Source organism: Chrysemys picta, chromosome 7 (genome assembly GCF_011386835.1).
Source record: "Chrysemys picta bellii isolate R12L10 chromosome 7, ASM1138683v2, whole genome shotgun sequence".
NCBI classification, from domain to species: Eukaryota; Metazoa; Chordata; order Testudines; family Emydidae; genus Chrysemys; species Chrysemys picta.
The window spans coordinates 85,528,805-85,555,058 of record NC_088797.1 but is presented as its reverse complement, the minus strand read 5'-3'; the positions used below and the strand labels follow the sequence as shown (position 1 = coordinate 85,555,058).

General features: G+C 47.4%; 1 protein-coding gene across 1 annotated transcript in view; it reads right to left on the bottom strand.

Moving 5' to 3' along the window:
- Positions 1-18,254: 18,254 nt before the first annotated feature.
- TSPAN15 (tetraspanin 15) overlaps positions 18,255-26,254 on the bottom strand; it is a 33,419-nt gene continuing 25,419 nt past the window's right edge. Inside the window, exons 4-8 of the mRNA XM_005281894.5 lie at positions 26,106-26,201; positions 24,031-24,147; positions 21,752-21,799; positions 20,180-20,296; positions 18,255-19,693 (exon numbers count right to left, since the gene is read on the bottom strand). Of these exons, the coding sequence (XP_005281951.1) occupies positions 19,541-19,693; positions 20,180-20,296; positions 21,752-21,799; positions 24,031-24,147; positions 26,106-26,201 (531 nt within the window). The 3' untranslated portion in view covers positions 18,255-19,540. The remainder of the gene's footprint in view (positions 19,694-20,179; positions 20,297-21,751; positions 21,800-24,030; positions 24,148-26,105; positions 26,202-26,254) is intronic.

The window sequence follows — 26,254 nt, the reverse complement described above, 5'->3', positions numbered from 1 at the left end:
ATAGTTTATTATTGGATTGGCTACAAGCATTGTCTTTGGTGTGAGATGTAAGGTGCAAATGACCTGGGGTAAGTGACGGGTCCTTTGGGAGTGGAAGTAACCTAAATATTGCTGATTTGTGATAGAAGGGACCGTCGATCACAAAGGCAAGCTTGCCTAGGTGACAAGAAAGATTGGAGTACACAAGAGAGTTGTCTGTGACTGTTATACTGCCTGATGAGTGTATACTTAATAACTGGTCGGTGATATCTAAGCATGGAACTCACAGCTAATTTGGGGTTTGTGCACTAGCTCTTAATAGTCTGCCCTGAGGTTGGTACTCACGCTCTTGATTCCCACTGGTCAATCTGACATTGGCTTCCTCTCACTTTCCACAGTAAGTTCAAGATATATATCCTCATGTTCAATACCATGCCCCACCTACATCTCAGCTTTCACTTCCTTCTACTCCTTCATTGTTTTCTGCTTCCTGCTTTTGCTTAAGCCCCTCCAAAATGCCCCTTTTTATCCTTCACCAATACTCATCTCGATTCCTCATTTCAAGATGCCCCCTTCATTTACAATTTCTTCTCTCTCTTTATTCAAATCCTTAATTAAAAAACACCTTTCCCCTTAAACTTATCAAAGATGACCCATCAGAGAAAGACGTGTGCAATTCAGAATAAATATCAGGAAAACTTTAATGGCACTGAGATCTATAAAACTGTGAAATAATCAGAAATATTTAACACTGGTTTGGTCACAACTCTAGAAAATGTACTGTAGGGATGACCCCACTGACACAGAGTGGACTGGATGATCCAGTAGGAGTTTCCCCCTCTCTAATTCCTATGATAGTAGTTTAAGATCAAGTTGGACATTTCTGGCACCAAGGACCCGTGAAGAAATATGGAGCTTTCTTTGTTAGATACCCCTGGTAAATGAGGAAAGCTAAAAAGAAATGAGTGGGAAAATGTGGGAAGAGGACAAAGAGAACAAGAGAAGTGAATGGAAAGGAAATAAAATAGGAATGGGAGAAGAAATAAGGAGAAAAAGGTGATGCTGGATTTTTGCCATGCCACTTAGAGTATCAAAAAAAAATAAAAAGGTAGAGGGGCGGAGGAGGGTTCATGAAGGCAAAACAAAACACCAGAAAAAGATTTCTTGGCATAACACTTGGCTTTTATTTATTTGCAGAACCCAATTATATCTTCACCTTTTGCCTGTGAGTATGACAAGGGTTGGAAATACTACAGAAAAGGTGCTCAGAGAAAAAATGGATAGTTTTCCCCAGTCAAAAAAGGCTGAGATACTATGCAGACTGCTGACATCCAAATCTTCAAAATTCTCAAGAAAAAATGGATTCTGTTGCTGTTTAAATATCTTATTACTGCAGGTAGTTGAATTTAACACCATAATGTAGGCCCTACTCCTACAGCAGCATAAGAGAAGGTTACTCACCTGTGCAGTAACTGATGTTCTTTGAGATGGTTGTCCCTGTGGGTGCTCCACTTTTAGGTGTTTGAGCACCCTGCACTTCTAGTCAGAGATTTAAGGTAGCAGTGTCCTGGTTGGCCATGCACGTGCTGCAACCAGCTCGTGCTGCTCTGAGTGGGTATTGTGCACGTGCAGCCAACCGTTCCCCAGTTCCTTCTCTGCCGCAGAGGATCAAAGAGATACTTCGAAGCAGACGGGAGGAGGGGGGATAGTGGAGCACCCACAGGGACAGCCATCTCGAAGAACATCAGTTACTGCACAGGTGAGTAACCGACTCTTCTTCTTTGAGGAATATCCCTGTGGGTGCTCCACTTTTAGGTGACTATGGAGCAGTACCCTTCAGTGGAAGGAGGGTCTTTGGAGATGTTTACTGAGTGGTGGATAACTCCAATTCCCCGAAATGAGCATCAGCAGCTGATTGCTTCTCTAAGGCATAATGTCTGGTGAAGGTGTGGGCTGATGCCCAGGTAGCTGTTTTACATATATCAATGACGGGTATATCTTTAAGAAAAGCTGTTGATGTGGATATAGCCCTGGTGGAGTGTGTGCAAAGATCAGAGTGGGGTTCTAGGTCATGTCCGTGGTAGCATAATCAGATGCACTCCGATATCCATTTTGAAAGTTGATGTTTGGAAATGGTTAGTCCTTGAAATCATTTCGTTGTGGAAACGAACAGTTTGGTGGATTTTCTGAATGTCTTTGTTCTATCTATATAGAACACGAGTGCTCTATGAACATCCAATGTGTGAAGAGATGCTTCCCTGCTGTCAGTGTGAGGCTTCGTGAAGAATACAGGTAAGTAGATGGGCTGGTTGAGATGGAAGGATGAAGCCACTTTAGGTATGAATTTTGGATGTGGGTGAAGGATTACCTTGTCCTTGAGGAATATGGTATAAGTGAAGTTACCACCAAGGCACCAAGCTCTCCAACCCATCATGCCAACGTAATTGCGACTAGGAAGGCAACTTTCATGGACAAGTGTAATAGTGAGCAGGTAGCCAGGGGCTCAAAAGGTTTGCCCATGAGGGTACGGAGGACTAAGTTAAGGTCCTACATAGGGGTAGGGTCTCTGACCGTAGGGTAAGTATTCTGTATACCTTTGAGGAAGCATTTAGTGAGAGGATGCGCAAATATAGTGAGGCCATCTACTCTGGAATGGAAAGCTGTGATTGCAGATAAGTGTACCTGGAGTGAACTGATAGAAAGACATGATTTTTTTAGGGTCAGCATATATTCAAGTACTGCGGGTAATGTAATCATTCAAGGGGAGAGTTGTTTGTCTTCGCACCATATGGAGAAACAACGCCACGTTTGAGTATATGTTTTTGTGTGATTAATCGTCTGCTGTCTATCAAAATAACCCAGATCTCTGTGGAAAAGCCTGCCGCCAGAGATGTCAGCCACAGATTAGCCATTCCTTGAGATGGAGGATCGGGATGTTGGGTGACGGAGATGACCTGAGTCCTGTGTGAGTAGGTGAGGTATGAGTGGGAGGGGCCACGGTGGTGCTGTGATCATCTGGTTGAGGTAGGGAAGCCAGGTTTGTCTGGGCCACGTTGGTGCGATCAGGATTATTCGGGATCTGTCCTGTTTTATCTTGTAAAGGATACAAGATATCAGAGGAATCGGGGGAAAACATTAGAGGTGCTTCCCATTTCATGAAGATAACGAGGTCTTTATCATGCTGGGCATGGTCAGTTGCTTATGAATGGAATGTCTGTGAGGAATGTGTATTGTACGGAGCCACGCCTGAAGATACCTCATAGGAAGTTGTGCATGTTTCACGACAAACGTGGTTTCTGACATATGTCCTAGAAGTTGGAGGCATAACCTGGCGGATGTCTCCGGGCTGTTTTATATGGTTGCTATGAGGTTCGTTAATGTCAGGAAGAATTGTTGGGGTAGACTTGCCAATGCCGTGGTTTAGTCCAGGTGGACACCTATGAATTCCAACTGTTGGGTCAGAATTAGGATGGATTTTAGGGCATTGATTTGTAGGCCTAGTCTTCTGAATAGAGTCGCAGTGAGCGACAAAGCATCCACCGCCTGTTGGTACGTAGAAGCTTTCAACAGGCAATCGTCCAGGTAGGGGAATATAAGTACCCCCTGTCCGCGAAGATGGGCTGCGACCACAGTGAGGACTTTGGAGAAAACTCGCGGGGTCGTGGAAAGTCCAAATGGGAGCACTTTGTACTGGAAGTGTAGGTTGCTCAGGGTATGTCTACACTACGAAATTAGGTCGAATTTATAGAAGTCGGTTGTTTAGAAATCATTTTTACAAGGTCGATTGTGTGTGTCCCCACACAAAATGCTCTAAGTGCATTAAGTCGGCGGACTGCATCCACAGTACCGAGGCTAGCATCGACTTCCGGAGCGTTGCACTGTGGTAGCTATCCCACAGTTCCTGCAGTCTCTGCTGCACATTGGAATTCTGGGTTGAGATAACAATGCCTGATGGGGCAAAAACAGTGTCGCGGGTGATTCTGGGTACATGTCGTCAGGCCCCACCCTCCCTCCCTCCCTGCCGTGAAAGCAACGTCAGACAATGTTTCGCGCCTTTTTTCAGCCCAGACGCCATAGCACTGGGATCATGGAGCCCGCTCAGATCATCACGGCAATTATGAGCACTTTAAACACCATGCGCATTATCCTGGAGTATATGCAGGACCAGAACCTGCCAAGGCAAAACCAGGCGAGGAGGCGACGGCAGCACAGCAACGAGAGTGATGAGAAAATAGACATGGCCATAGACCTTTCACAAAGTACGGGCCCCAGCAATGTGTAAATCATGGTGTTAATGGGGCAGGTTCATGCCATGGAACGCCGATTCTGGGCCAGGGAAACAAGCAGACTGGTGGGACCGCATAGTGTTGCAGGTGTGGGATGATTCCCAATGGCTGCGAAACTTTCGGATGCGTAAGGGCACTTTCATGGAACTTTGTGACTTGCTTTCCCCTGCCCTGAAGTGCCAGAATACCAAGATGAGAGCAGTTGAGACGCGAGTGGCAATAGACCTGTGGAAGCTTGAAATGCCAGACAGCTACCGGTCAGTCGGAAATCAATTTGGAGTGGGTAAATCTACTGTGGGGGCTGCTATGATCCAAGTAGCCAACGCAATCAAAGAGCTGCTGGTATCAAGGGTAGTGACTCTGGGAAACATGCAGGTCATAGTGGATGGCTTTGCTGCAATGGGATTCCCTAACTGTGGTAGGGCGACAGACAGAACCCATATCCCTATCTTGGCACCGGAGCACCAGGGTACCCAATACATAAATGGCAAGGGGTACTTTTCAATGCTGCTGCAAGCCCTGGTGGATCATAAGGGATGTTTCACTAATATCAACGTGGGATGGCCGGGAAAGGTACATGATGCTCGCGTCTTCAGGAACTCTGGTCTGTTTCAAAAGCTGCAGGAAGGGACTTTCTTCCCAGACCAGAAAATAACCGTTGGGGATGTTGAAATGCCTATAGTTATCCTTGGGGACCCAGCCTACCCCTTAATGCTATGGCTCATGAAGCCATACACAGGCAGCCTGGACAGTAGTCAGGACCTGTTCAACTATAGGCTGAGCAAGTGCCGAATGGTGGTAGAATGTGCATTTGGACGTTTAAAAGCATGCTGGCAAAGTTTACTGACTCGGATAGACCTCAGCGAAACCAATATTCCCATTGTTATTACTGCTTGCTGTGCGCTCCACAATATCTGTGAGAGTAAGGGGGAGACATTTATGGTGGGGTGGGAGATTGAGGCAAATCGCCTGGCTGCTGATTATGCGCAGCCAGACACCAGGGCAGTTAGAAGAGCACAGCAGGGCGCAGTGTGCATCAGAGAAGCTTTGAAAACCAGTTTCATGACTGGCCAGGCTATGGTGTGAAAGTTCTGTTTGTTTCTCCTTGATGAACCCTCCCCGCCCCCAGTTCACTCTACTTCCCTTTAAGCTAACCACCCTCCCCTCTCCCCTTTGATCACCGCTTGCAGAGGCAATAAAGTCATTGTTCCTTCACATTCATGCATTCTTTATTAATTCATCACACAAATAGGGGGATAACTGCCAACGTAACCTGGGAGGGGTGGAGGAGGAGGGAAGTGCCAGGTGGGGTGGGGGAGGAGATAAGGACAAGGACACACTGCACTTTAAAACTTTAAAACTTATTGAAGGCCAGCCTTCTATTGCTTGGGCAATCCTCTGGGTGGAGTGGCTGGGTGGCCAGAGGCCCCCCCGTTGCGTTCTTGGACGTCTGGGTAAGGAGGCAATGGAACTTGGGGAGGAGGGCTGTTGGTTACACAGGGGCTGTAGCGGCGGTCTGTGCTCCTGCTGCCTTTCCTGCAGCTCAGCCATACGCTGGAGCATATCAGTTTGATGCTCCAGCAGCCAGAGCATTAACTCTTGCCTTCTGTCAGCAAGCTGACGCCACCTATCCTCTTCAGCCCGCCACTTGCTCTCTTCAGCCCGCGATTCAGCCAGCCACCTCTCCTTGTACTTTTCTGCACTCTGACATTATCTGCCTCCACACATTCTGCTGTGCTCTGTCAGCGTGGGAGGACATCTGGAGTTCCGAGAACATGTCACCCCGAGTGCACCTTTTTCGCCTTCTAATCTTCACTAGCCTCTGCGAAGGAGAAACATTTGTAGCTGGTGGAGGAGAAGGGAGAGGTGGTAGTTAAAAAGACACATTTTAGAGAACAATGGGTACACTCTTTCATGTTAAATCTTGCTGTTCACATTACACAGTACATGTGCTTTCATTACAAGGTCGCATTTTTACTCTTATATTGAGGGCCTGCCGGTTTGGTGTGAGAGATCACTCACGCAGTGCCAGGCAACAGAATTCGGCTTGCAGGCAGCCATGGTAAGCCACAGTCTTTTGGCTTTTTTAACCTTCATAACATGTGGGAATGGTTTCAAACAGCAGCGCCCTCATTTCCCATACCAAGCGGCCATTGGGTTGGCCATTTAAAATGGGTTTGCAATTTAAAAGGAGGGGCTGCGGTTTCCAGGTTAACATGCAGCACAAACCCAACTAGCCTCCCTCCTCTCCCCCCCACACCCAATTCTCTGGGAAGATCACTAACAGCGGGGAACATTTCTGTTCAGCAGAGCAGGAACGGGCACCTCTGAACGTCCCCTTAATAAAATCACCCTATTTCAAACTGGTGACTGTGAATGATATCACTCTCCTGAGGATAACAAAGAGAGATAAGGAATGGATGTTGTCTGCATGCCAGCAAACACCGGGACCATACACTGCCATGCTTTGTTATGCAATGATTCCAGACTACGTGTTACTGGCCTGGCGTGGTAAAGTGTCCTACCATGGAGGACGGAATAAGGCAGCCCTCCCTAGAAACCTTTTGCAAAGGCTTTGGGAGTACATCAAGGAGAGCTTTCTGGAGATGTCCCTGGAGGATTTCCACTCCATCCCCATATATATTAACAGACTTTTCCAGTAGCTGTACTGGCCGCAAATGCCAGGGCAAATTAATCATTAAACATGCTTGCTTTTAAACCATGTGTTATATTTACAAAGGTACACTCACCAGAGGTGCCTTGTGAGTCCTCAGGGTCTGGGAGCACACCTTAGGGGGGGTTCAGGGGTTACTGGTTCCAGATCCAGGGTGAAAAACGTATCCTGACTGTTGGGGAAACCGGTTTCTCCGCTTCCTTGCTGTGAGCTATCTTCAATGTCTTCATCATCATGTTCCTCGTCCCCAAAACCCGCTTCCGTATTTCATGATTCTCCATTGACGGAGTCAAAGCACAAGGTTGGAGTAGTGGTGGCTGCACCCCCTAGCATGGCATGCAGCTCAGCATAGAAGCGGTATGTCTGCAGCTCTGCCCCAGACCTTCCGTTTGCCTCTCTGGCTTTGTGGTAGGCTTGCCTTAGCTCCTTAATTTTCACGCGGCACTGTTGTGCGTCCCTGTTATGGCCTCTATCCTTCATGGCCTTTGAGACTTTTTCTAATGTTCTGGCATTTCGTTTACTGCAACGGAGTTCAGCTAGCACTGATTCATCTCCCCATATGGCGAGCAGATCCCGTACCTCCCGTTCGGTCCATGCTGGAGCTCTTTTGCGATCCTGGGACTCCATCATGGTTACCTGTGCTGATGAGCTCTGCATGTTCACCTGGACTCTCCACCACGCTGGGCAAACAGGAAATTCAAAATTTCATGGGCCTTTTCCTGTCTACCTGGCCAGTGCATCTGAGTTGAGAGTGCTGTCCAGAGCGGTCACAATGGAGCAATCTGGGATAGCTCCCAGAAGCCAATACCGTTAAATTGCGTCCACACTACCCAAAATCCAACCCAGAAAAGCCGGTTTCAGTGCTAATCCCCTCGTCAGAGGTGGATTAAAGAAATTGATTTAAAGAGCCCTTTAAATTGGAAAAAAAAGGCTTCATCGTGTGGACGGGTCCAGGCTTAAATCAAGGTAACGCTGCTAAATTCGACCTAAAATCATAGTGTAGACCAGGCCTTACTGTGAAACAAAGGAAACTTCTGTGTGCAGGATGTATGGTAACATGGAAATAAGCATCCTGGAGGTCGAGGGCCGAGAGCCAATCTCCCTTCTCCAATGCCGGGATTATGGTTGCAAAATATTGGACTTATTTAGCTTGCGCAAGTCCAATATGGGCCTCCAGCCACCCTTTTTCTTTTGGGTGAGGAAACAGTGTGAATAAAACCTGGTCCTCCTGTGTTTGGGAAGTACAGGTTCTACGGCACCGAGTTGCAAGAGGTGATTTATTTCCTGCTGTAGTAGGTGCTCATGAGAAGGGTCCCTGAAGAGGGACAAGGAAGGGGGGTGGGTTGGTGGAATAGAGGTGAAGGGGATGGAATAGCCCTTGCGTATAATTTCCAGAACCCATTTGTCCGATGTAATGGTTGCCCAGACCGGATAGAAAGGTGTTAGGCGGTCTCCAAATGGACTGGAATCAGGAGATGGTTGCAGCAATGGAATTTGAAGGGCTCTCATGCCCTCGACCAACACTTCAAAATGCTTGTCTAGAAGTAGATGGTTGGGACGTGGTGTCTGTCATCGTCTTGGCTGACATTGTTTGCAACGTTGGTAGTACTGTCTGTGGTTGAGCACAGAGCAGTACGGAAGCGCTGGGTGTAAAATGCGCCCTGTTTCTTTTTGTTATCAGGTACATGAATTCACAACGTTTTCAGCCTGGCATGGGAGGCCTTGAGTGTATGCAAGTCTGCATCCGTGGTGTCTGCAAAGAGTTTCTGCCCCTCAAAAGGTAAGTCCTTGATCATGGCCTGGATTTCCTTGGGGAAGCTGGACAAGTGGAGCCAAGAGGCCCTCTGCATGACTACTGACATGGGATGGAGCGAGCTGCCGTGTCTGCAGAATCCAGTGATGCCTGCAAGGCCATCCTGGCAATCAGGGAACCTTCTGAGATGCTCACTTTGTATTGTATTGTTCTTTTTTGTCTGTTGGGAGATGCTCAATAAACGTAGCCATCTGTGCAAAAATGTTGTGAGTGTATTTGGCTAATAGTGCGGAGTAGTTAGTGATACGTAAATGAAGAGACGCTGAGGAATAGGCCTTCCTACCAAACAGGTCAAGGTGTTTCCAGTCTTTGTCGTAAGGGGTGGTACGAGCCAGGTTATGTTTTCCCCTTGATTAATGGCTTCGACAACCAATGAGTTTGGGCGAGGGTGAGTGAAGAGGAACTCAACCCCTTTTGCTGGCATATAATACTTCTTGTCTGAACGTTTACAAGAAGGTGGGGCCATGGCCGGTGTCTGCCAGACTGTTTCTGCAGGGTCCATATGGGAGAATTAATAGGTAATGCAATCTTGGCTGTAGGAGAGGCATGGAGAATGTCAGTGAGCTTATTCTGTGTCTCTTTTAAGCAGATGCCTAGGAAATCAGCCTCATGCTTGAATAGATCTTGGAAAGATTTAAAGTCGTCCCCCGGTGTGGGGGGAGGCATGATTGTGTCCTGTGGGGACGATGAAGCAATATGGGTAAGAGGTAGGATGTCACCCTCTATTAAGTCCTCATTGCCCTCATGCTCCTCCCCGGTGACTTCAGGGGAAACTGGGGCAACCAGTGAGGTAGATCTAGATGATCTTGGTGTTTTGGATCTGGATTGGTTAGAGGGCTGAATATTGTGAGCCCTGTACAGTGCTGATGGAACCCAGTATGGTCAATTTGGTGGGAGGGCCCTTGGGGGGCATCCATTGAGGGGGTTACCACACTGTGGGTTGTAGCCCTGAGGTTCCAGGCTTGGGTGATGAATGGCTTGGGGTGCCCATCCCAACAGTCACTTCATCCTCCTCATAGCTTGAGAGAGGAGGGGCTAAGCCAGCAGGTGTAGCTGTGAGACTCATGGCTGGTCTGGCTGGGGTGCCATCTGTGCCGAAGAGAGGCATGCCCAGGGTGGAGGCAACGACAAGGTCTGCCTGGCTAACGAAATGCTGCGGCACCGGGAAGTGTATGAGGCACACAGAGGTTAATCAGCGTCTGTGCTGCTGGTGCTGTGGGCTTGCTGTAATATATAGGAACAGCAGGTGGTGCCATAGAACTGCTCAGTGCTGAGGACGTCAGCTCTCTAGGCTGTAAGGGAACAGGCTTTGTTCTTCTTTCAGTGATTGCTCATGTGCATTCCACAATAGGTGTGTGCACTCCCCACGTGCAACGGTGCTGGAAGTTTTTCCCTTAGCAGTACCCATAGGGGAGTGCCCCTAGCGCCCCCTGGAGTGGTGCCACTATGGTGTGGTACAAGGGGTGCTGCGCTCTCCCTCCTCCCCTCCAGTTCCTTCTTGCCGCCAGTGAAGGTGCTTCGGAACTGCTCTGCTCGAGGTCTGCTGTAGCTTTCCCTCTTTGGACTTCGTTAGTTAGTTAGTATCTGTAGTTACAAAAAAAAAAGAAGAAGAAGAAGTTAGTTAGAATAGTTAAGTTTGCCCAGGTCGAGGCATGCCCTGCACCCCGGGCTTTAAGTCGTGCAACACTTGCAAACAGCCTATGCCTGTGAGTGATCTGCATGTGGACTGTTTACACTGTCTGGGGGAAAACCCAACTCAGTGACCGCTGCAAAATTTGCAGATCCTTCAAACCTTGGACCAAGAAGGAGCGGGACATTTGGCTCCGAGCCATTTTGATGAAGTCGTCCCTGACCCCAACACGACTGCACAGCTCTGCGTCGGCACCAAGCACCCCGGCATCTGTGCGTGGTGACCCAACGGTGCCCTCTGCCAGTCGACACCGCTCCCCGTCCACAGTACACTCTAAAAAGACGAAGAAGAGACCTTCTCCGCCAAGGCACTGGAGCAAGGCTGGGGGAGAGACTAGACCCGCGTTGTGCAGCTCTCGGTCCCCATCGGCTTTGCAGCCTCTGACTTAAGTTGAGCGGAGTAGCCCGGCCCACTCTGAGCCGACCTCGCTGGATGCCAGTGGCCACATACAGGTGCCTTCCACACCGGAGGCCCTGCAGGCAGCCCGAGACGTTATGTCTCTACCGGTACTGTCAACGGCTCCCAGGTCCAGAGGCAAGCTGCCACTCGGACCCCCACAGTCACCACCTGGATGGTACTGGTCACGGTCGAGGGAAGATTCCCGACGCCGTTCTCTGCACAGTGACTGTCCCTCACGCAGCCCGCACCAGTCCCCGTCGACCCCCACCAGGTTGTATGGCTGGGTGCCAAACAGCAGGGGTTCCAGGCACTGCTCCGCCTCAAGGGAACGCAGACCTTGTGATGAGAGCACGCCCCTCTGAGACCGGGACAGACAGCACCGGAAGTTGTTATCTCTGAGAAGCTATCGTAGCCCCTCGTGGTACGGATGTCGACGCCGCTCCCGCTCTTCGTCCCTTTCAAGGTCCCCACCACAGCACCGCTCCCGCAGCCCCAGGCGTCAATTGCTGTCACCCCACCATCGTGGATCCACCTGTCGGAGCTGTTCGCGGAGCAGCCACCTCAGACAGTACTCCCGCTCCTCCATGCCGGGATCACGGTCTCGTGTTCGGACCGCTCCCGACACCGTCACTCGTCCCCGTCCCAGGATAGCGGTAGATCGTATGCCAGCCCGGCCTCCCTTCGAAGTCAACAGTCGGTGGGCCAGGTGAGTCAGGCAGGGCAGTCTGCTCTGATGGTGCCACAGCAGGTGCGGTGGCACTGGGATCCCTGGCCAGTGCCATGGTACCAATGGGCCCCATGGGCCTCGACGCAGCCCCCAGTGGTGGCTCACTCAGTGGCTGGTGCCTCGGAAAGACCGTCAGCCTCCCTCTCTCAGCCTCCCAGAAAAGGGTCAGTGGAGTGCTCATCCCCAGTCCCGCACTTAGAAGGGACTACGTGGTGGGGCCTGCAGCACCGGTGGGGACGCAGACCATTGCACCCCCCTTCCTCATCCTCCCCTGATGAGGCGATCATGGACCCTCCTCCTCCCATCTCACAGGAGGACATGAAAGCCCACCAGGAATTGTTGAAAAGGGTGGCATCAAGCCTCAACCTGCAAGCTGAGGCGGTGGAGGAACCCTTGGACTCCCTCTTCAATGTCCTCTTGGCTTTAGCACCAGCCGGGTGGCTCTCCCACTCCATGAAGGGGTAGCAAAAATCTCAAATGCCCTGTGGCAAACCCCGGCTTCCTTGTCCCCCATCTCTAAGAGGGCAGAACGCAAGTATTTTGTGCCCGCCAAGGGGCACGAATATCTGTATACCCACCACACCCCCACTCTCTAGTGGTCGAGGCAGTCAACCATAGGGAGCGTCAAGGTCAACCCGCTCCTACTCCCCAAGAATCAGGACCCAAGGAGACTAGATTTATTTGGTAGAAAGATTTATTTGTCCTCGAGCTTCCAACTGAGGGTGGCTAACCACCACGCCCTGCTGGGAAGATATAACTTCCATTTGTGGAGTTCAATGCCCGAATTTGCGAACTCCCTCCAGAAGCGTGATAAGCAGGAGTTTAAGGCTCTGGTTGAGGAGGGCATAGCTGCCACTAGGGCGGCCCTTCAGGCAGCGCTGGGTGCCGCGGATACGGCTGCACGGTCTATGGACTCTGCGGTGTCCATGAGGAGAGCGTCGTGGCTCCTGCTGTCTGGGTTGTCCAGCGAGGCACAGAACTCCTCGCAGGACCTTCCGTGCAATGGCAAGACCCTGTTTGCGGAACAAACAGACCTGAAGTTACAAGGTCTTAAGGACTCTCGCACAACATTAAAGACCCTCAGTGTCTATGTCCTGGCCCCGGCCAGGACCAAGTTCAAACCGCAGCAGGCTCCCAGTCAGGCCACCCGCTCCAGATACGAGCCCCCTTATAAAAAATCAAGGGACTATAAAAAGTGCCTACAAAGGCAATCTTGGCCTGCGCCCCAGCCTAGGCCCTCTAAGGGCAAGCAGGCAGGTAAGCGCCAGTTTTGATGGGACGCCCGGGGACGACTTACCAGTTTGTGCCAGGGATCCACCCAACCTTCCCGTCTTCAACCGCCTATGTACTTTCCTCCCGGCGTGGTCACAGCTGACCTTGGACTGATGGGTCCTCAACACCGTCTCCCAGGGCTATACCCTCCAGTTTCTTTCTACCCCACTCATCCACCCTCCCTCCCCGTCCCTCTTCAGGGACCTCTCTCAGAAGAGCTTACTTGAGCAGGAGGTGAGGCAGCTCCTTTGCTTAGGAGCGGTGGAGGTGATGCCGGCAGAGTTCAGACACAAGGGGTACTACTCCCACTATTTCCTTATCCCAAAGGCCAAAGGGGGGCTTAGTCCCATCCTGGACCTGTGAGTCCTGAACCAGTACATGGTAAAGCTCAAGTTTTGCATGGTCTTTCTGGCCTCCATCATCCCCTCCCTGGATTCCGGAGACTGCTACATCGCCCTCGATCTATAGAATGCGTACTTCCACATTCATGTATTCAAGGGCCACGTGCGTATCTTCCACTTCACGGTAGGGCAGGAGCACTACCAGTTCACTGTCTTCCCGTTTGGCCTATCAATGGCTCCCAGAGTCTTCGCAAATTGTATGTCTGTGGTAGCGGCCTACCTCAGGCGTCGGGGGGTCCAGATCTTTCCCTACTTTGATGACTGGCTGGTCAAGGGCAGCTCCAGGTCACAGGTACAGGATCACGTAACACTCCTCCTGTCCACGTGCACCACACTGGGAGTGCTGGTAAACAACACCACGTCCACATTGGTACCGGTGCAATGCATAGAGTTCATTGGGGCGATTCTGGATGCGAGATCGGCCAGAGCCTCCCTCCCACTGGACAGATTCAAAACCCTAAGGGAGCTCATTAGCATGGTCACGAGGTTTCCCGTGACGACTGCCAGAGCGTGCCTTCAACTCCTGGGTCATATGTCGGCATGCACGTTCTTGGTTCATCACGCCAGACTCAGGATGCGGCCCCTTTGGCTCTGGTTGGCCTCGGTATTCTCCCAGTCCAGAGATAGGATGGACAAAGTCCTCACTGTGCCCAAACCTGTAATAGCCTCCCTATGCTGGTGGCCCTCCCCGGGGAACATGCTCCAAGAGGTCCTGTTCAGCGGCTGGTCCCCAACTGCAGAGTTGGTGTCCAATGCATCAGACTTGGGGTTGCGAGCCCATGTGGGAAACCTCCAGACCCAAGATCTGTGGTCCACGCAGGACCTAGCCCTGCACTTAAATGTCAAGGAACTCAGGGCGGTCCATCTAGCCTGCGTGGCCTTTCGCTCATGCCTAGCAGGCAGAGTAGTCAGGGTTCTCACGGACAACACGACCTCGATCAACAGGCAAGGTAGGATCCGCTCCTCAGCCTTCTGCGGGGAAGCCCTCAGGCAGTGGGACTTCTGCATAGCCCATGATATCTTCTTGGAAGCCCACCACTTACTGGGTGTCCGAAACTCTCGGGCAGATTGGCTGAGCCGGGACTTTTCCTCTCAGCACAAATGGTCGCTGCACCCGGAGGTGGTGCACAGGATTTTCCAAACGTGGGGCACTCCCCAAGTGGACCTGTTCGCAACCCAGCAGAACCACAGGTGTCCCCGCTTCTGCTCCAGGGGAGGGTTAGGCATGGGCACGATCTCCAATGCCTTCCTTCTGTCCTGGTCAGGTCAGCTTTTCTATGCCTTTCCCCCGATTCCACTGATCAGCAAGATCTCAAAAAAGATAAAGACGGACAGGGCTTGTGTCCTTCTGATCACCCCAGCATGGCCCAGGCAGCATTGGTAAGGGATTCTCACGAGCTTGGCAGTTGCCCCGTCATGGCCATTGCCAACCCGCCTGACCTGCTCTCCTAGGACGAAGATCACCTCCTCCACCCCAACCTAGCAGCCCTCCACCTCACGGCGTGGCTGCTCAGTGGCTAGGCCGGGAGGAGAGGACTTGGTCAGAAGGAGTTCAGCATGTCCTCCTGGAGAGCAGGAGACTCTCCATGCGTCAGGCCTACCTGGCGAAATGGTCTCGATTTTCCCGGTGGGCCGCTGATCGGGGTGTCTCACCAGTGGGTGCTCTGATCCAGTTTATACTAGACTATCTCCTTCATCTCAGAGCCTAGAGCCTAGCGCCCTCATCTGTCAAGGTGCACCTGATGGCCATATCGGCCTTCCACCCACCAGTGCAGGGCCACATGATACTCTCTCATGCCATGATGGCTGATTTCTTAAGGGCTTGGATCGCCTCTTGCCATATGTTAGACCCCGAGTCCCCCAGTGGGACCTGAACTTGGTGCTGGCCAGGCTAACTGGATCTCCATTTGAGCCGCTTGCTACATGCTCCTGGTCACACGTCTCATGGAAAGTAGCCTTTCTGGTGGTGATCACGTCTGCCAGACGGATCTCGAGCTCCGGGTCCTGACCTCCGAACACCCATACACAGGGTTCCATAAGGTACACCTCTGCCCACACCCTTCGTTCCTCCCCAAGGTGGTCTCCGCCTATCATATGGGTCAGGACATTTTCCTGCCAGTCCCCTGCCCCAAGCCCTATGCATCCAGTGAGCAGGAGCCACCTCCACATGCTGGATGTGAGACGGGCTCTGGCTTTTTACCTGGAACGTACAAAGCCGTTCAGGAAGTCTTCGCAACTGTTCATCACCACGGCCGAACGCATGAAAGGTCGGCCGATCTCCACTCAGCGGCCCTCCAACTGGATCAGTAAGTGTATCCATACTTGTTACGATCTGGTGGGAGTTCCCCCGCCCCCGATTGTGAGAGCGCACTCAACTAGGGTGCAAATCTCATTGGCTGTCTTTCTGGCCCACGTCCCTATTCAGGACACCTGTAGAGCTGCTGTATGGTCATCGGTCCACACGTTCACCTCACACTATGCGATAGTCTCCCAAACCAGGGAGGACGCAAGATTCGGCAGGGCTGTGCTCCGTCCCGAGTGTCTACGAACTCCTACCCACCTCAACAGATATAGCTTGGACTTTCCTATTGTGGAATGCACATGAGCAATCACTTGAAGAAGAAAAGACAGTTACGTTTTCCATAACTGGTGTTCTTCGAGATGTGTTACTCATTTCCATTCCGCATCCCGCCCTCCTTCCCCTCTGTCGAAGTTGTCTGGCAAGAAGGAACAGAAGGTTGGGGGAGCACGCAGCACCCCTAATACCGCACCATAGTGGCACCACTCCAGGGGCCGCAGGGGGCGCTCCCCTACAGGTACTGCTAAGGGAAAAACTTCCAGCACCGGTGGACCTGGCGAGCACGCACACCTATTGTGGAATAGCCATGAGCAACACATCTCGAAGAACACCAGTTATGGAAAGGTAACTGTCTTTTTTGCCACGGCTGCCTGGCTCAGAGCTAGACCACACCGGGTCTTTCACTCCTCAGGTTGCCTCTGTACTGGAGGAACCCGGTGCCACAGGGTCCGAGGATCTGTGTGCCAATGGTACAGGGGCAGATTTAGCGGTCGGCGATCACTTTTTGCATGGCGATTCTCCCTGGAGGGAGGAGTGAGACCACTTCTTTGTTTTCATGGGGGCTGGGTCCTTTGTGCTCATCTTAGAGGAGGATCCCATGTCTGACATGGCAGTTGGTGAGTGAGTGAGCTGGTGGGGAGGGGTCCCCTGCTCAGGGTCAGAGGCAGGACGCAGGGATTTCTCCAGAAGCATCAGTTTGAGCTGGAGTTCCCTAGCCTTTCTGGTCCTTGCCGTTAACTTTTTGCAGTGCTGGCACTTCTGAGTAATGTGAGTCTCCCCCAGGCAGCGAACACACTGGGAATGACCATCAGAGATTGGTATTGACAGTCTACATGTGAGGCAATGTTTAAAGCAGGGTTGGGCAAACTACAGCCTGGGGGCTGCATCCCAGCCCAAGTGCTGACCCTGCAGCTCCCATTGGCCGGGAACCACAGCCAATGGGAGCTGCAGGGGTGGCGCCTGCAGACAGGGTAGTGCAGAGCTGCCTGGCCGCGCCTCCGCTGCTTGAGGTAAGCACCGCCCAGAGCCTGCAACCCCTGACCCCCTCCCGCGCCCCAACCCACTGCGCCAGCCCTGATCCCCCTCCCGACTTCCGAACCCCTCGGTCCGAGCCCGGAGCACCCTCCCTCACCCTGAACTTCTCATTTCTGGCCCCACCCCAGAGCCCGCACCCCCAGCCGGAGCCCTCACCCCCTCCCGCATTCATGGCCCTCCATACAATTTCCATACCCAGATGTGGCCCTTAGGCCAAAAAGTTTGCCCACCCCTAGTTTAAAGCCTGGGGAGCCAGGCATAGCCGTTTGAAGAGAGTCTCTGGGTTTTTTTTTTTAAATGGAAAGGGAAGAGACAGGAACCCTGCAGGGAACAGGAAGGGATAATTTTGGGCAAAAAGAAAAGGAAAAAGTATTCTGAGGAAGAGTATTCTGAGGCGCTGCTGTTGTTCTGACCGAAGCCAACGGCAGCAGAGAAGGAACTGGAGGACGGTTGGCTGCATGTGCGCGATACCCACTCAGAGCAGCACGAGCTGGCTGCAGCACGTGCATGGCCAACCAGGGCTCTGCTACCTTAAATCTCTGACTAGAAACGCTGGGGCGCTCAAACACCTAAAAGTGGAGCACCCACAGGGACATTCCTCGAAGAAGAACAACTGAACTATTCTGTACTTGCCTGAGAGTTCATGAAAAATAGACTAGGGAGAGATTTTTCTTGTCAGTATCTCAAATGTAGTAAAGTTCATGATTGAACAGATCCCCTTTAAAACTATAATCAAAATTAGATTTAAACTATGGCCCGTGGGCCGGATTTGGCCTGCGAGCCATTTTAAGCCAGCCCACGAGCTCCTGCTGGGGAGTGGGGTCTGGGGCTTGCCCCGCTCCAGCACTCCATCTGGGGAGCAGAGTTGAGGGCCACTCCACGCAGCTCCCGGAAGCCGTGGCATAGCCCCGCTCCAGCTCCTACATGCTCCAATGGCCCTGCTCCAGTGGCCTCTCTCCGGCACTCCAATGGGAGCTGCAGCAGTGCCTGCGGACAGAGCCGGAGAAGGGACATGCCGCTGCTTCCGGGAGCCACTTGAGGAAAGCGCTGCTGGGAACCTGCACCCCTTAGCCTCTCCCCAGGCCACAACGCCCACCGTAGCCCTGATCCCCCTCCTGCTCTCCAAACCCCTCGATTCCAGCCCAGAGCACCCTCCTACATCCCAAACTCCTCATCCCAAGCCCCACCCCAGAGCCCTCACCCCCACCCTGCACCCCACTCCCCCACCCCAGAACTCCTCATTTCTGGCCCTACCCCGGAGCCCGCACCCCCCAACCACAGCCCTCACCCCCTCCCACACCCCAACCCCAATTTTGTGAGCATTCATGGCCCTCCATACAGTTTCTATTCCCAGATGTGGTCCTCGGGTCAAGAAGTTTGCCCATCCCTGAAATAAGGTGTTTGTTTTTTAAAACAAATCATAAAATTTATTGTTTATGAGAACAATCCAATTTGAAAATGAAATATCTGCACATATCAGAACAACTCCAAAAATCAATAGGCAATCTAGTTAATTTAATTGGAGGGGAAAATACAATATTTACAAGATTTAAATTAGCCAAACATCCAATAACTCTCGTACAAAATCTGTATAGTAATAAACTGTTAAAAAGTTTGTCAAAGCATTACCTGACTGACTCAAACACTAGTGTATACCTACATTATTAAAAGGCACAAAAGATTCATCCATGAAAGTGTGCTGCATTACATGCAGCTATATTTTGTCATTAAATCAGTCACTGGGGTTGCCAACCCTCCAGGATTGTCCTGGAGTTCCCAGGAATTAAAGATTAATCTTTAATTAAAGATTATGTCATGTGATGAAACCTCCAGGAATATGTCCCATCAAAATTGGCAGCCCTAGTCAGGACCAGCATGAAAAAGTTACTAAACATGTATTTGACATTATAATTTAGCTCAATATACAAAGACACACAAGTCTCCCTTATGATTAGGAATCAATATGAAAATACAAACATTTAAATATGTCAAACTAGAATACAAAAGCTCTTTCAAAAAAGTTTAGCTCTGAGTTTTCCCAACATAAAGTATTCCTCACCACAGATCTTTCAGTAATCATTAGCAAACGTTCAGTCAATCACTGTCAAGCAGGGTAGGCACCGGGGCTTGTGTTTTGAGGGTAGGTCTACACTGCAATTAACCATCCACAGCTGGCCTGTGTCAACCTTGGAGGCCATTTGCTGCCTTAGAGATATAAATGAGCACAGGATGGGAGATACAGGACCTGTGTTAGAGGCAAACAGCCACCTGGGCCAGCAGAGTTGGGGAAAGCACCAAAATAAATGTTTGAACTAAGCTACACTATGGTGGCAACGCTTCTGCCTCTGCAGAACCCACATTCCTATAAAATACACCGGATTACCTGGCCCACGTTTTAATTCTCATGAGATTTAGCACTCTCCGGGGTATGAAATGTCCCAGAGTGCACAGCCTGAGAGATCCTGTGAAAGTTCAAAGCATACTCAAAGTTTTGGGAAAAGCAGTTAAGAACACAAGGTGGAGAGAGTTAAGGTTCTGTTTTTGAAGTACACTTTTTAAAAAAAATCAAAAAGGTTTACAGATTAATTAGGCTCAAGATCTTTAAGATCTGTGGAAATACATACAAGCCACAACACAAGATTTGTTTTTTTTTAAACAGCAGTTGAGATCTTGCATGGCAGCTACATTACTCAGGATAACACATACAGCAACCTGCACTTGCAAATTCAGTTTCTGATTTCGGCTGTGTTTCTTGTAAAAGATTCTCATTAAGTTTGTATTCAGCAATGATATCCTCTACGCGAGTTATGTAAAGTAAAGATAACAACACTCCAAGGAACTGTAAAATAAAACAGCAAATATAAATAGGAGACAAAGTTCCGCTTATCCAACACCTCTCACTCTAAATTTTTATATATAAAAATTGGGGCCTCAAGCCAGTGCAATCTTGGGGAAGGGAAAATCCACATTTGGGAGGAACGAAGGAAATATATTAATGACCAGCTGATTTTAAAAAAAGACAATAGAGACTGTTTGAAACCGCTCTGGGGTATGGAATGTTAGAATAAGTCTTAGTGGAGACAGATTAGTGAGCAGAGTTCAGGTGAGGTGATTAGGGTCATGAAAAAATGCAAAATATGACATTGCTGTCACTAAATCAGTGGGGCTCTGTACAGGCACAAAGGTCCAGCCACATAAGTTTACAGAATACATAAACTTTAAATAAAACCATATTTTATTAACTATAAAATCAAATCCCATTTTGTTTACCGAAGCAATGAACCAAATATTCCCTTTAACGGACAATGTAATGTCCTAGCCTTACCTGGGGTAACAATATACCAAGCATGACGCCAGCCATGATGCTGTAGTTGTCTAAGAACCAAATGAGTACTGCATTTGTGCATCCTCGGATATATATAATGTCTCGAACACTCAGAGGCTGTAAAATAATGAAATATACCTTCAAACAACAGTTTAATTAGAAGAGAATAGAGATGTATTTTTGGAATATAAAGGGACAAATTCTGCCTCATTCATATCCATGCGACCCCTCTGAATTTGGCACAGAGGGCTTATCACCAATAATAATAATAAATAATGCATTCTGAAGTTTTTCAAGTCTAAATAAGTGCTTTTTACATTCCATTTATACTTTGCTGAAAAAAATATACCTGATCCTAATTTTAGACCATATGGAATACAAAGGCATCTATCCACCCTTTCAGCCCTACTTTTCAAGCTGCTGCTGCTGGAATACAAAAATACAAAACCATAGACAAAGTGCTATCCTGCCTTGCAATAGGCTCCAAGTAGGCTGGAGGCAAAAGAATATAAGTCTCAATCCTACAATATTTTGAGCACTCTAGACCTGGACTGATAAGGCATTTGAGCCCATGAGTAGTCCCATTGAAATGAATGGAACTGCTCATGTGGTTAAAATCAAGCACATGTTTAAATGCTTTGCTGGATCAGGGCCAGACTGGAATGCTTAGCAGCTTGCAGGATAAAGCCCTCAGTCAATGAGCCTAAATGAAGGGAAAGATCATATTTAAAGGTGATTGCCAATCTAAAAAAATTGACAACTGAAATTGGCATTTTATGCTAAGTGCCTTATGAGAGAGGTATTTAGTCCAACAGTAATTCTTGTTCTACTAGCCTATGAAGTACAGACCTGTGGCAGATCAAGTTATTGGCTTCTGTTCAGTATGCACTCTACTGCTGTACTGTGGACCTGAGCATGCAGCCCTTTCTCACATGGCTAGTCCCAACAAAGCCCACAACACTGAAGTCAATGGACTACTCCCATAAGTGAGATCTACAGGACTGGGCCATATGTCACAACTACACTTAAAAAGCATTAAAAGACTGCTCACAAAAAATACGGAACATCCTACTTCCTCTCCAGTGTTACATTATTTTGTGAAGTTTTCTATATTTTATACCAACTATTATGGGATATAAGATACTGTAAGAACTAAAAGTAAGCTTTACAAAGATGTGTTTTTATTTAGTGAGAAGCCTTGACTTTCCTAAAAAATAATTTCCTGGTTGTAGTCATGGCATTAGTATTACTGAAATAGTCTGTTGTATACTGAACATGCAGCATTAGATGTTGGTCTGTATTTCTCCTATTTGGAAAGGAATTTTTCATCTGAGTCAAACCAGCAAACCTAAAGGTGGAAGAAAGAGAGCATTTCTCAGGCAAGCCATATGTTTCCTCATGGATTACTCTAGATAAATCAGGTTACTCTTTGATTTCTTTATACTTCAAAAATTGGCAAAAAAAAGTTAAAATAATGTAAGCATTATATTAATAATTTACTTAACCTTAACAAAATCCAGAAAGAAGGAACATGAAACACTTTACAATTAAGAGACTTTACAATTAAATTACCTCTCTGTCAATCATTTTATATCCACACATAGTGTTCATAATGTCTGTCTGAAAAGAAAAAATAAATGTCAAAAATCGGAAAAAATAATCACAAAAGCAAATTTATTTTTACTTTTCACTTATCAGATTTATGTAAAAGCAACTTCAAAACTTGCAGTGAAGCCATAGCTGTGCCTACACAATCTCTTCTCCTCACAGGCCCTCCTTGTCCAGGTAGGATCATGTCTTGTGCATGGAGTCAGCATGGTTGGTTAGGCAGTTGCACACTAGGGTGAGCTGCTAGGTGTGCTTGCCATGGTGGGCAGTCAGGAAAAGGCATTCAAAAATACAAGAGTATTTTAAAGAGGGGGTGGCTTCCGGTTTCTGTGACACCTGGCCAGTAGAATTTATGGTGACTAGAGCAGTCACTGTCACAAGGAATGGATTATTGTAAGACAGCTGTTGGAGGACAGTTAGGGTAGACACAAGTCACAAAGTGTCTACACTTGCACTTTGTCAGTCTCAGTAGGTTGACCATGGCTTCACGCCATACAAGGAGGTGGTTTTACTGCATTGCTGTAATGGGGCACTTACTTCGGCGGATACAAATTTGAGCATAGGACATGCACAAATAGGTTGACAGAAAGTGACTTACGTTGACCTAACTTTGTAGTGTAGACCAGGATGAAGGAAAGTGTAGGCCCACTACTTAGCAGAGAAGGAGAGCTAATAATGGAAGACCCCAAGAAGGCTGAGGTGTTTTGTACCTGTTTTGCTTCAGTCTTCACTAAAAAGGTAAATTGTGACCAGATGCTTTACACAACTAATATTAACGATGAGGGGGAAGGAACAAAAGCCAGAATAGGGAAAGAACAAGTTAAAGAATATTTAGATAAGTTAGATATATTCAAGTTGGCAGGGCCTGGATCTGCACAGAAAGCAAACATGTAAATTTGACATGACAAATACAGTATAAAAGACAATCGGGTAGCCTTTTATCTAAGATGGAGAACTACAAGTACCTGGGAACATGCAGAAAGATGTATGCAGCAAGTACAGATGTTAATGCCAAATTCCCTTATTTCAAAACTAATTTGGTCAGGATCAGGAAAACATGGAACTGCACAATGAACAAAGTTGAGGAACTATACAAGTATCTTATTTTTCTGTCTTGTACATAGACCTCACTTCCAAAGACTGAAACAAAGTGGGAAAGGCATTTCCAGTATTTTTTTTTAATTGTGGACCATTTCCTTATCAAAGTTAGTGTTACACTTTGCGCCTTCAAAGTAAGAGCACTGGTTATAGAATGCTTGTGATGGGTAAGATAGATTTAGAAACTGTTCCAAACCACTAAACAAACCAGTACTTTTGGAAGGGTTCAGATGAAAAAAAAAGAAAAGTTAGTTTCTGCCTGTCTCTCTGACAGCAAGCTGACATTCACTGCTTTTGGGCTCGCAGCAGAAAGAGCAGGGGTATTTTTGAGCTATTCAGACCAATTTTCCTGCTGTGTGTCATGCCATTTGAGGAAAGAAGAGGTTAGTTTCTCATTGTATGTATTCAGGTTTCTCACATCATTGGGAATGAACTACTAGTTAAGAGTGTGTGTGTACATACACGTGAATGCAACTTATGAGAATGCATATAATGCTAAAGGGAAAGCATGAACAGTCAAAAGAACTTAGGGCTGGCCTACACTGGGGGGGGGGGAGGGGGGATCGATCCAAGGTACGCAACTTTAGCGTAGCTGAAGTCAAAGTATCTTGGATCGAATTATCTGGGGTCCACAACGGCGCGGGATCAACGGCCGTGGCTCCCCCATCGACTGCGCTATCGCCGCTTGCTCTGGTGGAGTTTTGGAGTCGACGGTGAGCGCGTTCGGGGATCGATATATCGCGTCCTAACGAGACGCGATATATCGATCCCGATATGGCGGGTAGTGAAGACGTACCCTTAGAGATGACATGCAAATTAGCAAGGATAAGAGAAGTATTTAGTATGCAACCAAATCAGAATTACTTTCCCCTTTTTAAGTTCCTCAGAGTCACAGATCACCAGCTCCCACTATATACTATATTGGCCCCCTAACAACTTTGGGGAGACTACACTTAGCATAAAAACCTAGCAACTATGAAAATCTGTTCCTTTTTGCTTAATTAACAGACATACTTCCCAAGATTCTTAACTGATGAAAAGTTATTCTTTAAGAGAATGAGTAATTTAGGATAGTTATTTTCTGTGAATCACTGAGATTTAAAGGAAACCAGCTAAAATAATAAGATCAAATAGAGTATACATACCTTATTTCTAATACAACAAGTATAGGGCACTCCACAGGCTAATGGCCCTGGTGCAGAACACGCATGGTACTGATTCTGTGACCAGTCTTTAAAATCTTCCCCACCACAACACTTAAACTTAAAAAAGAAAAAAAAATCTGTCTTAATAAAAATGTTTCTAATAATTGCAGAATGAATCAAATATAAAAATGAATTAATTTTAAGAAAGTTCAAATATCAGAGAGGAAAGAGGCAGCAGCTACTAAGGTATCTGCTTGTCATACCATTGACTCATTAGCAAAAGTTATAGGACAGCATGTCCCAAAATTGTAGTCAAAGTCACAAATAAAATATGCAGGATAAGGGAAAATCACATTTAAAATGCATTGGATCAGATTCAATGTTTCAAGAAAAATGCCCAAACATCATCTATAGAAGAATCCAGTAAAACCACAGGATTAGAGGCAAAATGAAAGAGGAAAAGCTCTCATCATGTCTGTAGAGCTGGTTAAATAGTATATTTTGCATAAAATTGTATCCACAGGAAAGTTTCTATCTGACTGACAAGGAGGGAAAAGCTAAATTGAAAGATCCAGTTTGTTGTTAATGTACATATGCCATGAATGGGTAGTGTTGAAGCTGGGGCTGTAATGGGACTATCAACTTTGCTTTGATTAGCAGGTGTGTGTATGTACATGGCATTGCCCCTGAAAACAGAAAGAATATTAAGACATCTAAAGAATCAGGCTCCTGAAGAGCAGGATCCAACTTCAATATGCTGTCTATTCAAAACGACTAGCAGCATTATGGATACATCTCATGTCCCGCCATCATTCATTAAGCCATTACTCTAAGTTTGACAGTAAAAGTAACTGATACTCGGTCCCAGCTCTATTTCTGAAAGATGATAGATATTGGTTTGGATCTCAATTACACAAAACTTATTTCTTTTTTAGTTGAATTTTGAGTTGGTCAATTTTGACCAGGTTCCTATAAAAAAAATAAAAATAAAAGAGTTTAAATACAAAAAAGATATTTTATCTAAGGATGTTCTTGCAAATTATAAAAAACAGCAGAATGTTTTCAAAGTGATTTAATTAACAGAATAGGACTGTGATCCTGCAAACAAAACAAATATAGTTAATTTACAGTAGTCCAGTTAGTTAAAAAAGCCCCCCGCTATTGCTTTTTTCAAAATGAGGAAAAAGTGTGTTTATTTATCACTGGTACTTATAATCATTGTCCATATACATAACTATTTGTAGAACATGGAAACTCTTAGAAGGGTCTGAACTAAAATGACAAGATATCTTAAAGATGGTTTGCTTTTGAAAACTTTTTCCATGTTTACTTTGTTTTTGAAAGTACTGTGGTGTTTCCATAATGATGTTACAAAATTTGTGCACCATCTAGAGCCATTTAAGAAAAAGGTTTTAACACATCTATACATTGTATAGGCTCCCTATACACACATCTGACCACTTTCTGTTTCTTCTATAGTCTCAAAAGTATATGTCAGAATTCTTAAATAATCCAATAAACATTTTAACACAGTAGCTTTAATAAAGGCTATGAGTCAACCACATATGCTATTAAATACTGTTCAGCTGCACTCAACATCATTTCTGAATTTTAGTAACAGATATACCTCCTTCAGTAAGCATTTCAAGAAGAAATTTGAAGAATTTGTTTAATCAAAATACTTCATAGCTTTTGTAAGCGAGGCCCAGTCCAATGCCCATGACAGTGGATTTCAAAGGAAATCTTTGCGTTGTCTTCAGTGGGATTTGGATCATGCCCTTAGTCCCAGATTCACATTCAGAGGTGTAGGGGTTGCAGTTTGCACTCCTCACACCTGGGAGGGAAAGGGGGCTTTAAAAGCCAACTAGGACTCCATAAAATCCCTGCCAGCAGAAAGTCTACAAGAGATTTTCCAGCTCATACAAGGGAGTCTATTCCCCCTGTTAATGGGAGTTAGATTAACACACCAATGGAAGAATAGGCTCCGTAATATTTATTATCAAGAGTGACATTCAAGGGTTTACCACGTCCCCTTCTAGCATTAGTTTTAATTAAATACTCCCAGAAAAACAAACCTGCTTTTGAACAAAATCCATTATGTTTTTGAAGTCCAGATCATCATAATAATTCCTAATTCCTCTTCGGATATTATCATTTAAAAAGTCAATTGTCTAGGGGACAAAAGCAAAATAAGATGCATCACTTACATATTCTACAACAATAT